The following is a 13,738-nucleotide window of genomic DNA, read 5'->3' as shown; positions in this document are numbered from 1 at the left end:
CACACACACACACACACACGGGTATATTTTATATATATGGATATAAATGAATGTGTTTGGTCTGTATCAATTTAAGTGTACTAATTTTGTGCCTGGTGCCCTGGGCTGCACCACATCCCCTGGAGCTTCAGTTCAGGGCAGTTGTAAGCTGTGTGGGTACTGGGAATTGAACTGGGTCCTTTGTAGGAGTAGCAGGTGCCCTTCACCACTGAGCCATGTCTGCACCCTCCACTGACCCAGGTTTCTTTATGGTCATCATTCCTCTACATTGTCACTACAACCCCCTATGTACTGTATGCCCAGAGACTGTAAAACTGTTTGAAGTTAAGTAATTTTCCTAAGTCACATGGGTCATGGTCATGGAAACTAGTAGTCATCACAACTTAAACCCAGGTTTGTTTCAGAATCTGTTTAGCTGACTGATAGCAAATCTAAAGTTTCTGACACAGTACTGACTCATGTCAGTGCTCAGGTAAATGTAAGAGATTAATTCATGTTTTGTGTGATACCTTATATACTAAGGCAAATAAAATTGTATAAGCAGTAAGAGTAGGACATTGTTGATTGTGTGTTGCTGCAGAACCTAGGCATCATATATAGCAGCCTTGTGTATCTTTCTTGCTTCTAGAAAGAGTGTGTAATGGTTAATAACAACAAAGATATTAAAGGAGCCCAAAAGCATTGACAGATAAGGGGGGGAATGATAGCCACCTTGGCAAGAATGAACAGCATGAGCATGCAGGGAAGGAGCTGTGAGAGTCTCCATGAAAGTGTTACTGAGTGATGCCGCTTCAGTGCAGAGCATGGCTTGCAGGGTGGAAGTGGGCAAGAGCCAAGACTAAAGGCATCCAGTCAGAAGCCGGGCCACGGTATCATACCAGCATGTTTAGAACTTGAATTCTGCCCCTGTGCCAGGAAAATAAGCCAGTGGAGGCTTGTTAATGGGGGATGCTGTGTTGGTTTGTGCCCATTAAGGTGTTAGGGCGTGGGGTTGGGGATTTAGCTCAGCGGTAGAGCGCTTGCCTAGGGAGCGCAAGGCCCTGGGTTCGGTCCCCAGCTCCGAAGGAAAAAAAAAAAAAAAGGTGTTAGGGCGTGTGGGAGAATAAGGCCGGAGCGTACAGCCTGTTGAACGTCTATAGGGAGATAGGTTCTCCCACAAAATACTGTCAGAAATGCAAGACACAGACAGTGTCATGTGATTCCCTACTAATTTGGTTGTAGGGAACGCAGCATAGATAATGCCAGGTTCCTGCTCTGGGAATGTGAGGTGCCATGCTGCTCTCCAGGGTGCAGAGGAAGTTTTTTTGAGTATCTTATTTTCTTATTTATGTGTGTAGGGGAGGGGGTTGCACACAAGTGCAGGTGCCTAAGTAATTAGTTCCAGGGAATCTGGCCTCCCTGGACACCAGGTATGTAAACAATGCATAGACATAAGCAGGAATAAAATGTTTTAAATATGTAAATTTAAAAAGGGCAAGGTGGTGATTAAAAAAAGGACAATGTTGATAAATGGATTAAAAAGTGTTCCTCTTAGGGCCAAGGGGACAGCTCAGCTGGTGAAGGGCTTATAACACAAGTGAGGACCTTAGTCCAGTTCCCAGAAACCAAGTTTAAAAAGCAGTAAGGGATGGGGGCTGGAGAGGTGGCTCAGGGGTTAAGAGCACCGACTGCTCTTCCAGAGGTCCTGAGTTCAATTCCCAGCAACCACATGGTGGCTCACAACCATCTGTAATGAGATCCGATGCCCTCTTCTGGTGTGTCTGAGGACAGCTACAGTGTACTTATATAGAATAAATGAATAAATCTTTAAAAAAAAAAAAGCAGTAAGGGCCAGGCAGTGACATTCAAAACCAAGATAGACAGCCTAGATTGACTCCACACCTGTGTGCACACACGCATACCAGGAATAAACCAGTTAATTAGTTCCATTGTGTGACGACAAAGAAAAGGCCAGGTTGCCTTGAGTGCAGGGCAGGAAGTTGCCTTCCCCTCAGGCATGTCCCACATCTCTGAGCATGCTTATTAAAGTTTGAGTTCCCAGGAGATAGCTGTGGAAGTAGGGTGCCCTGTAGTAACTACTTGAATTTCTTTAAAGCTAGAGCTGGATGGTGAGCGAGTTGAACTGCCTAACTTGGAGGGAGTTATTGTTCTGAACATTGGCTACTGGGGCGGTGGCTGCCGACTGTGGGAAGGAGTGGGAGATGAGACGTATCCTCTAGCCAGGTATGTATGTGGTGATGTCGCTGCTTGACTGTTGGGGCAGTCGGGAGGTGCTTTGGTTTGGGATAAACTCTGTAAAATAGGCTAACCTTGAACTCAGTCCTCCTCTTTCCCCCTCCCTGGAACTAGATTATAATTGTTAGTGCCACAGGTGACTGCAGTATGTGGCTGTCACTTAGCGCCCTGGGTTTTTGTTGTATTGTTTGGTTCGGTTTGGTTTGGTTTGGTTTGGTTTGGTTGTTTTCAAGACAGCATGGGACGATGTAGCTCTGGTTTACTAGAACTCAGAGGCCTCTGCCTCCCTAATGTTGGGATTAAAGGTGTGCAATACTTCTGGTTTGTTTTTGAACTCTGTTTCCCTCAGATTTTCACTGCTGTATATGTTAATAAGATGGCGGGTGGGTGTGGTTATACTAATGGCTTTAATTCTCATGGATGGGTGGATGGGTGGATGGATGGATGGAGATATAGATAGACAGATAGATAGACAGACAGACAGATTGACAAAGTAAGTTGATGACCCACCTGTATTAAAAGTGTTTTCTGTAGATAATTTGACTTCACTGCATTCTGTAGTCCACATTTTCTTCTTCTCACGTTAGACATGATGATGGCTTACTGGAAGTTGTTGGAGTATATGGGTCTTTCCACTGTGCTCAAATCCAGGTGAAACTGGCAAATCCTTTTCGAATCGGACAGGCCCATACCGTGCGGGTAGGTGACAGTGACTGGTAACAGAGACAGCGTGTACCTCTCTCCCCCCACACTCTATAGCTGGGGCTGCACCTCTCTCCCCCCACACTCTGTAGCCGGGGCTGCACCTCTCCCCCCACACTCTATAGCCAGGGCTTGCAGGGAGCTGGCCAGCCAACGAGATAAAATGCCCACTGGAAGAGAATCCATAAAGTCTATGAAAAAGCTATATTCAGATGAATTTTTTAATGTTTTTAATTATTTTATGTATGTTAGTACACTGTAGCTGTCTTCAGACACACCAGAAGAGGGCATCAGATCCCATTACAGATGGTTGTGAGCCACCATGTGGTTGCTGGGAATTGAACTCAGGACCTCTGGAAGAGCAATCAGTGCTCTTAACTGCTGCTCCATCTCTCTAGCCCGAGATTAGTTTTTAATGTCAGGGGCTGAGGACCTGTGGAGGTAGTGGTGTGGGCACACCTGCCTGTAGTTTCTGACGGACACTTTCTGATCATTTTCCTGGTTTCAGCTGACTTTGAAGTGCTCCAGGATGCCGATGCCGATGCAGGTGGATGGGGAGCCCTGGGCCCAAGGGCCCTGTACTGTCACCATAACGCACAAGACACATGCACTGATGCTGTACTTCTCTGGGGAGCAGTCGGATGATGACCTCTCAAGCCCTTCAGATCACGAGGACTTAAAGGAGGCCGAGTAGAAGGCTGAGATGAAGCGTATCTGCCCAGATGGGTGACATGTCGCCCACAGGACACTGCTGGCCGTCAGCTGTCATTTCCTTCCTAGCATTGTGTGTGAGCATGTGAACAGCATTTCCACAGCTAGACTTCAGTATCACAGACACACTCTCCTGTCAGCAACACACTCTGATCATTATCACTAACTGAAAAGAAAAACCCACCACAGAGAGGTCCAGGAAGATGAAACACTTCTCCCGGCTGGACATTGTAAGACTGGCCTCACGCCGCATTGTGCACTGCCTTGGTGGACAGGATGTGGACGGAGAGATCATTCCCTCCCTCAGTTCTTGGTGTGTATTAACGCGTTAAACGTTAGCTTGCTTTTGAACTGCCCTGGTTAACATGGGCTTCCTCCCGCACTGTGCCAAGGAAGATGCCCCACACCTCAAACCAAATGGACCCTGCATTCTGATTCCTAGGAGCACCTGAGGAGAAAAGTGAAAGAAAGATGGCGCTTACCATTTTCACAGTAGATATTTCCTATCAGGCTTTCAGATTTTCACAACCATATTGAACTGAAGTGCAAAATCTTTTTTTTTAATTGTTTTTGTTTGGGAAGTACTAAGGATTGAACCTCTGGAAGTCTAGATGAATGCTCTATCATTGAACTACACTCCAGCACTGGTGTGTATGCACACACAAACACACACACACACACACACACACACACACACACACACGTATATATGTATATACAACTAGATAGGTAGATGGGGCTAAAGTAAGATTTAGAAAACTTTGGAATGGAAGCTCTACAGTTCACCAGCTTTTCTTTAGACTAAAAGATATCATTGACTGGAAAAAATAGACACATAAGGGAAGCCTCCAAGTCAGATTAGTTACTCAAAAAATAGTCCAGGCTGACTGCCTTCAAGTTGAGTGGTCTTGTGTAGTGAAACACTGCAGGACTCTTGACAGCATTGCCCTCAGAGAGGGAGCTCTGCTAAGATGTTTGTATCCTATTTATTTCAAAGTATGAAAGATATATTTTTAACTTATTGTTTACCTGTGGCGTGATGCTTCTGTTAAGCGTTTACACTGTATTGTATAGCTTTATTTAGTAAAGTGGTCACATAAATCTGCTGGTCACAGTCACATAGCACTCTCTCTCTCTGTTCCATGGCATATATACTCACTGTGCTCATTCCTCAGACCTTAAAAGGGAGGGCACATGAATAAGAAAGAACTTGAGGGGTTGGGGATTTAGCTCAGTGGTAGAGCACTTGCCTAGGAAGCGCAAGGCCCTGGGTTCGGTCCCCAGCTCCGGGAAAAAAAAAAAAAATTAGAAAAAAAAGAAAGAACTTGAGGTCCCGCAAAGCTTCCTTTCTTTCCTTGCCCCTCCGGCCTCCATTGGGAAGCACTTATTGAAGGCAGGCCCATCGCTTCCATTAGGGGGCGCTGTGCCGCTGCTGTCCGAGGCCTGCCTCTGCAGTTCGCCACACCAGTGGGCATCTGGCTTGGTGGTCTTTCGTGAATTAATTTCTGAAAGACTAGAATCTACTCCCAAACCACCATTTGTCTCCCTTTAATGGTTTCTTATGAATCTGCAGTCAGTGAGTTGCCATAAACGTCAGTTTAGTCACCTCAGGCCCAGACCATGTTTTTGAAAGAACAACTTAGTAAGTAAAATATTAGTACATTATCCAAAGTAATTTTACCCTGCTGGGTTAACCTTTTCCACCTGTTCCTGGGGGCTATCAAATTCTACTGTTGAAAGATGTTCCATGGGTTTGCTCCAACTTACACCTTCAGAGTGGATCCGCAGCCGAGGTTTGAGAGCCGTGAGAGTTTGTACCTTGTTCCTTGTGAGCTGATCGTGTTTGGTGTGTAATGAGATTCATCCTTAGAGTCGTGGTCAGAATTGTTAGAGAGTCACCCTCTGAGGCATACTATTAAATTTATTGTGGATATATTTAGTTACCTGTATTTCATAATGTTCTGTTTGTGGTAAAACAATTTATTAATTTGGGGCTATCAGTCAAGATAGGGTAACTACCGAGATTCTCCAGGTAGAGGAGGCTTGTGTCCCCTTGCCAGGACACGCCATGATGTCTTTCTGATGCCTTACTCAGATTCCATATGTAACTTCCACAATACTGTATCGTAAAACAGACCAGTATTTTATTTACTGCAGCTCACATTTAGGCACTAGTTTACCCAGCATTCCAGACAAATGTATAGGCATGTGCCTTGTTTGAATACAATTTGTAATACTTGGTGTTTGCAAGTTATATATTAGATGGTGATAGCTTATTACAAGCCTCTGTACTTCACAAAATGATTGACTATGAGATCCCTCTGTTCCATTTAAAGTTGTCTCCATAGCAACACAACTTACACATTCTCAGGAAAAACTAAGAACCATCTCTTTGTATCTGTTTCCACATCTCTTGTCTTTTCTGCTCTAATACATTCCTCACGCCTCATGAACTTAGTGGCTTAAACTCCGAATAGGTCCTTAGGGATAGTTTTCAGCGCTTTGCATATGTAATAGTGTCAGAGGCTTTCCTGTCTCAGAGTAGGCATTGTCCAGTAGTGAGGTAACTGAACTTAAATGTTTTAGACTTTCTGCAACTTAGCTGTGAACCTGTAATGTAGCTGATATTTATAAAAAAATTTTATAGTGAAAACTATTTATTTTATTTTTTTAGAGTGTGGAAGGAAAATCTGTAGCAATTACTTTTTGAGTATTTGTGTGCCTGGTTGTAATGAGGCTGACTTAGAAAAGTTCTTTTTGTGCTGTGTAAATTTAGTATTTCTGCCAGCATGTCAGAAAGTAATTTTCACCTATAACATAAAGTAAAATATTCCTAGTCTACACTGTGGGATTTTAATTTGCACTTGCTAGGAAACTTGAAAGGTTATGATGATTTGCACATCAATATGGACCTAAATACATAATCTGACCAGAAAGGTCAGTGGAATAGGCAATGACATCATGATACTTTTGTTCAAAATGAAACTATGGAAGCAAGAAACCAGCACTTTATATTCAGAAATGGGGGGGGGGGTGTTAATTTGGTTTCTGTGACTTTTTTTAAATTTCTGAATGGTTTAGGACAAGGGATGGATTTTAAGTCTAGAAATTTTAAAGGAAAAATAGTTTTGTTGCCCAGCCTCATGACGTCACATGCTCAGCAGCAGCTCTCCTTTAAGAGCCAGGAGGGCCACAAGTGTGGTTGAGGGGTGAACTCCTGCCCCTTTTTGGATCAACTTGGCAATCCCAATACCTAGAGGCTAAGTTCAAGGCCAGCCTGGCTGTACGTGAGGCCCTTATCTCAAAGCAGTTGCTTGCATTCTAACCCGATTGGTGACCTAGCTATTGGAAAGTGATAGCTCCTGGAGTGACCTAGCTTTCAGATAAGTTGGTGGAGCGATTAGTCTTTAGATTAGTGCGTGGACTCTTGGAGGACGGGGAGTAGGTGCTGGTGGAGCACCTCAGTCAGTGTGGCATTACTCTGCACTGAGCCTTACTGAGTCATATACAAGACCAGTAGATAAAATATTTCCACTATTTAAAAAAAAACAACCCTCAGTAGGGCATGGTAGCAATATCTGTTATCTCAGAGAGAGGCAGGAAGATCTCTGAGTTCAAGGCCGGCCAGCCAAGGCTACCTAAACCCTGTCTCAAAAAAAAAAAAAAAAAAAGAGCTTTTATGTGTACGGCTGTTTTGTCTGCATGTATCTGCACCATGATCATGTGAGTATTGGGACTTGAAGTCAGGACCTCTGCAAGAACAGCCAGCCAGTACTCTTCACCACTGAGCCATCCCTCCAGCCCTGAGATTGTATTTTTGTAAAAGGGATTTGGAAAATGCTATCTCTGATGACTTAGTCACATGATTGATTTTCCAATGATTTTTTTTTTTAATTCAAAACCTCATGTGTTTCTGGAAATACTCTTTTGGGGATCTTAGTTGCCACTTGGATTGCACTCCCTGGGCTATCTCAAGCTTTCTGTGAGAAGTTTGTTGCATAGTAAAAAAAACCAAACTTAGCCTCTATTCCTTGGGTTGTGATTGTAGTGTGGAAATTGACTGTGTATTCAGTTACTTTATGTAAATACGCACAGAGGTGTTTACTCTGTGCCCCTGGCTGTGTAAGGAGTCTGAAACTTACTGGTCTCGAAGGGTAGATCCTAAGATTCTTGAAGGCATATTAGAGTCAAGCTTTAATGCAGACATTGGCAAGATTTAGCTCTCTAGAATAGCTGTAGAATGTCCAGAAAGCATGTAGTCATTATGCTGACACTAGACCAAAAACAAACATTTCCTAGGTCTCTATAAGGGTAACCTGGGCTACTCACTGAAGGAGCCAGCACAGAACAGGAAAGGAACGCTGATCTGTCTGGTCGGTGACTGACAGAGAATGTTGAAACGAGGAGAGTTGGGAAGTTAGATTGTTTCCTGGTTCTTTCTGACATTGTCCAAGCATGATAGCATCCTGATTGGATGGGCAGATGTGACAGGGGAGGAAAAACACAGGGTTACGTAGGGCAGTGCATGCTCTTAGGTGGCGATCGCCTCCTACACCTTTTGTAATTGCTGGGTTCAGGACTCGGCTAGTAGTCCTTAGAACTTGATCCACCTAAATGACCCCTATGAATAGCTGGGCCCTCTGCTCTTTGATTCTGCTCTGTGCAAGTTTAGAGCAGCCTATCTGGGTCCTCAGTCCTCTCACAGGAGAACCTCTACTCATACCTCTTAACCCACAGCACTGAAGATATTCGGCGGACCCCACTGGAGCAGCCAGCTGGCTTCTTAGACATTGACCCTGCTCTGACCGCAGTAATAACATCATTGTTACTTATTCTATGTTAATTATTGAGTTGGGTCTGTATCCTGTGACCAGTGCCTACAAACAGAAGTGTAAATGAAAGCATTTGATACGTTGAAGATAGGTTTGCTTGTTTTAAAATAAAACATAAAGTATAGTACTTACAAAGTGTGGTTGGGTGTGTGTTTGTCAGACAGTAATCGTGTAAAAAGCAGCCGTGAGTCTCCACCAATGGTCAGTGGTCTTCACCGGGGCAAGCATAATTCGTGGCAAATTCTAAGTCCCATATTTTTGGGGGTGGAAAGAACAGAAGAACGGCCTCCATAGATTCATGTCTTATAATACTTGGTCCCAGTTGGTGGAACTTCAGGAAGGATTAGGAAGTGTCTTCTTGCCCCCTTCTGTGACATACCTCCTCCACCGACTCCTGTTGAGGGTTTGAGATGTGAGCTCTCAGCTCTTCCTGCTGCTATGCCTTTGTCCCTCTTGCATTAGAATTGTAATTTGAGCTCTCTTAGCCACGGGGATAGCTCTAAGGTCTGCCCTGCGCAGGACAGCAGACAGCGTGAGCTTCTACATACAACCTTTCCCCCAAGCCTCTGAATAAAGTGCTTCAACAAAAAAAAAAAAAAAAAAAAAAAAAGAATTGTAATTTGAGGAGCTGGAGAGATGGCTCAGCAGTTAAGAGCACTGACTGCTCTTCCAGAGGTCCTGAGTTCAATTCTCAGCAACCACATGGTGGCTCACAACCATCTGAAATGGGATTCAATGCCCTCATCTTAAAGACAGCTATAGTGTACTCATATACATTAAATAAATCTTTAAGAAAACAAACTTTAGAATTGTAATTAAGCCAGGCAGTGGTGGTGCATGCCTTTACTCCCAGCACTCAGGAGGCACAGGCAGGCAGATCTCTTGAGTTTGAAAGGCTACAGAGTGAGTTCCAGGACAGCCGCAGCTGCACAGAGAAACCAAAAAGAAAACAAAAAATTGTAATGGACACTGAAGAGATGGCTCATCCGTTAAGAGTACTTGATACGGGGTTGGGGATTTAGCTCAGTGGTAGAGCGCTTGCCTAGCAAGCGCAAGGCCCTGGGTTCGGTCCCCAGCTCCGAAAAAAAGAAAAAAAAAAAAAAAAAAAAAAGAGTACTTGATATACAACCATGAGAAACTGAGTTCGGTTCCTGGCACCCACATATCAGGCTGGTGTGATCTCTCAAATTCCTGCGACCCCAGAATTCAAGAGACAGAGGGACATTAGGAAGCAGAGGCGGGGATCTCTGCGAGTTCAAGGCCAGCCTGATCTACATAATGAGGTCCAGACCAGTCAGGAACTGCCTCAAAAACAAAACAAAAAAATCTGTTAAGCGATTTTGAACTGAAGCATAAAGCCATAACATAATATGTGTCCCAGTTAGGTGGCACAGTAACATCTGGACAGCATCTGGCATTTATAGAGCAATTCCAGTCACTAATTTTATTTGTTCCTTTCAAAAAATTCAAGTGAATCAACAGAACAGATACCATTTCTGTTGCCCAAATCATGACATTTACTCCGAAAGGTAACACACATTGAAGTTGTCCTGACTCCGTCCTACATCCGCTTAGACACTTGTTAGCCCTCTACCCTCTAACCTCCCAACAGCCAGGTCTGTCTGCCTTGGCAACACCGTTTGTTCTATGACTCTGAGCATGGTCCATCTGGATACATTAACCAAAATAGGTAATGATTATGCAAATAAAACACAAGTTAAAATAACTGGGAAAAGTATAAATCAAAATTAATTGTCATGTCGTACCCGAAATACTTAGGTTCTATCAATACAAATGTTGCAGGGTTACCCGGACCTCACCTAAGGTTGATGTAATTGTGCCTTTTTGCCTTTAAAGACACCACCTTTGAGCTTCAACACCAAGAGACTCTGAGGCATTGGCTGGCTCTTGATTGCAGGCCAAAACATTAATGGATTCATTATCAAGATTAATTGATTAATCGGTGTGGGAGTCTGCATTTTTCTTAAGTTGATTTATTTCAGTGCCAGTGTTGTGAGGAATGAGGACACCAATCTCATGATCCTGAAATCCAGGGGGGTTGGGCCTCCCTTTCCCTAAGTTGCACAATCATCTAGTAAGTGAGGGGTTTCTAGTCTCCGTTGGGTCATAGGCAGGCTTCCCTATGTGGTTAGCTATTGTTTTAACTATTAGGGTTTCATTCTGTTGCTGTGACCAAAAGCAAGAACAGGGTTTATTTCTACTTAAAGGATGGAATTCATTTGTGGAATTCAGGGCAAACACTTAGGTTAGGTTAGAGGCAGGCCTCCACACAGCATTACCTCCAATCAAGGAACCCATTTCACAGATGGAAGGGGGTACTTGCTAGCCTACTCACAGGCCAACATAGACTCAACTTTCTTATGCGGCTCAGGACCAGGCTCAGGTCTGGGAGTGGGATTGCCGGGCCCTTCTGCATCCATTAATAATATAATCCCCCCACACCCCCCTCCTCAAGACATGTCACAGGCCAATCCAATCTGGACAATCCCTCAAAGAGGAGGCCTCCTCAGGTACCTCCACATCGTCAAATTGACAGTTGAAATAAATTAAGACAGGGCTAGAGAGGTGGCTCAGCAGTTAGGAGCCGGTAATTGCAGAGGACCAGAGTTTGGTGTCCAGCTCTGGGATTGGGTAGCACAAAATTGCCTTTAACTCCAGCTCCAGGGGATTCAATGTCTCTTGTGGCCTCCAAAGACATTGCCTGCTCCTGTACAAACCCATGCACGCACGCGCGCGCGCACACACACAGACACACACACACACACACACAAAGACAGTTACACACTCCTTTTCCCTCTCTCCACTGTCTCACAGCTATGCCACAAAGCAGATGTGTGTGTTTGTGTATATGTACGTATGTTCATGTGTGTGCAGGTGCACCCTGTATATAAGCACGCGTGCATGTGTACATGTGTCTGTGCAAGTCAAAGGGCAACCTCAGTCCCACGTATCATTCCTCAGGAATTGAGACAGGGTCTCTCACCAACCTGGGAGCTCGCCATATAGATTAGGCTGTCCGTCCAGCAAGCCTGGGGAATCTGTTGCCTCCACGTCCCCAGGGTTGGGTTTATAATTGGATGCTACCACACTGGACATTTTTACAGGATTTTAAGGGGTGGAATGCAACTCCTCAGATATCTCCTCAGATCAAAGAGCAGAATTTTGTGGTTCAGAACTCATCAGAACTGGTCTGGCAAGATGGCTCAACAGGTGGAAGACTGCCAAGCCTGACAGCCTAAGTTTGATCCCCAGGACCCACAAGATGTCCTGTGGCATGTACACACACACACACACACACACACACACACACACACACACACACACACACGCTGAATGAATGAATGAGTGAATGAATGAATGAATGTGAAAAATACAGAATTTCATAGCCTGGCACGGTAATACATATTTTTTAATCCCACCCCATTCAGAGGTGGTTGAATCTCTGTGGATTTGAGGTCAGTCTGGTGTATATTTCGAATTCTAGGTCAGGCAGCAAGGTTACATAGAAAGACCCTGTCTAAAATAACAAAAAACAAGCCAACCAAACAAAAGCCCAGCAGCTCCAGCAATGGGCGACACACACCATCAATATAAGCCAGCAGTGGGGATGAACTTGTTCTGACTGGTCTGTTTCTGCTGCCTCCAGGCAGTTTCAGCTCTGACTCATCTACAAATGCACAGAGAGACAAGATTGGAGGTCTACAAGTTCAGAAGAGTGGGCAGGAAAAGGAAAGTGATACTTAGCCTGAGCCTAGAAGTAGAAACCTAAGAAATCCAAAGCCAAAAACGTTATGCTGGACAAGATGGCAGGAAGAACGGGTGTGGGGGTGGGGGGCTAGCAGAGGATCAGTGGGAGATGAGTCTGGAAAAGCAGCAAATAACTATGGAAGAGAATGGTGGGTTTTTTTTTTGAAAGATTTATTTATTTATTATATATAAGTACACTGTAGCTGTCTTCAGACACACCAGAAAAGGGCATCGGATCTCATTACAGATGGTTGTGAGACACCATGTGGTTGCTGGGATTTGAACTCAGGACCTCTAGAGGAGCAGTTAGTGCTCTTAGCCGCTGAGCCATCTCTCCAGCCCCTGGAAGAGAATGTTTTAACATTCATTCATCCATTCATTCGCTCACTCATTCATTCATGCACTCGTTCATTTGCTCACTCATTCATTCACTCATTCATTCATTCACGCACTCATTCATTTGCTCACTCATTCATTCATTGGCTCACTCATTCATTCATGCACTCATTCATTCATTGGCTCACTCATTCATTCACGCACTCATTCATTCATTGGGGAGGACGTGTGCCACGGTGCTTGTAATCTCTGCACTGGGGAGGTAGGGGCATGAGTTCCATTGCATCCTTACCTGCACAGCAACTTTGAGGACAGCTCTGTCTACGTGACTCCTCGTCTCTAGGAGGGAGTAGGTGGGGCCTGAGCTTTGGGAAACTGAATCTATTCAGTAACTATTGCATGCATTCTCGTGTGGACAATGGAGACAGAAGCATAGAATGCCAGCTCACACAAACAGAGCTAAGTCAGTGCTGGCTGATTGAATCAGTATGCTACAAGGAGCCACTTATGGGCTGGTGACATGGCAAGTAAAGGTGTTGGCCACCGAGCCCGATGACCTGAATTTGATCCCAAAGATCCACATGAAGTAACAGACTAAAAGACTCTATTATGAAGGCGAGAGCCAAGCCAAGGTGTTGGTAATGGTGCACGCCTTTGATCCCAGCACTCAGGAGGCAGAGGCAGGCAGACCCGAGTTCGAGGCCAGCCTCGTCTATAGTTTGAGCTCCACTATAGCCAGAGCCAAACAGAGAAACCCTGTCTCAGAAACCAAAACCAACCAAACAAACAAAAGGTAAGAAACCGCTCCCAAAGGTTGTCCTCTGACTTCCACAGGAATACACTGGCCCAGTATACACAATAAATAAATCAATGCAATAAAAAGACATGCACCGATAAAAAATACTATTACTTATGCAGACAGCAAGAACAATACTCCAAGGCTGGAGGTGTAGCCGAGTTGACGAGTATACCGGACGTGGTAACACATACCTGTAATCCAGCAGTGAAAGCTGGAGGCAGGAGAATCAGAAGTCCAGAGTCATCCTCAGCTACTTAAGAGTCTGAGGCCAGATCAGGCTTCCTTCGTGAGAGACCCAGGACAAACAAAAGGAATAAACCAAAGGTTCCAGGGGTTAGCATTCTATCTAAGCTCC

At 44.5% G+C, this 13,738-nt stretch overlaps 1 protein-coding gene and 1 long non-coding RNA gene across 7 annotated transcripts in view; one reads left to right on the top strand and one right to left on the bottom strand.

The window, feature by feature from the left end:
* Dgke (diacylglycerol kinase epsilon) overlaps positions 1-8,615 on the top strand; it is a 25,579-nt gene extending 16,964 nt beyond the window's left edge. For 3 of the 6 annotated variants that reach the window (NR_172101.1, NM_001394359.1, NM_001394358.1), the window contains 3 exon segments: positions 2,096-2,223; positions 2,823-2,934; positions 3,446-7,317. Coding sequence is in view for 3 of the 6 variants with exons in the window: in NM_001394359.1 (NP_001381288.1) it covers positions 2,096-2,223; positions 2,823-2,934; positions 3,446-3,631 (426 nt within the window). In the remaining 3 variants the exon portion in view is untranslated. 6 annotated transcript variants of the gene reach the window in all.
* On the bottom strand, positions 8,561-13,738 carry LOC120095172 (uncharacterized). Its single transcript, XR_005490415.2, has 2 exons — positions 13,575-13,738; positions 8,561-8,874 (listed from the first exon to the last, which is right to left on the bottom strand). It is a non-coding gene; the product is annotated as an uncharacterized LOC120095172 (long non-coding RNA).

Source organism: Rattus norvegicus, chromosome 10 (genome assembly GCF_036323735.1).
Source record: "Rattus norvegicus strain BN/NHsdMcwi chromosome 10, GRCr8, whole genome shotgun sequence".
In the NCBI taxonomy this organism is placed as follows: Eukaryota; Metazoa; Chordata; class Mammalia; order Rodentia; family Muridae; genus Rattus; species Rattus norvegicus.
This window is presented reverse-complemented; position numbering and strand designations above follow the sequence as displayed.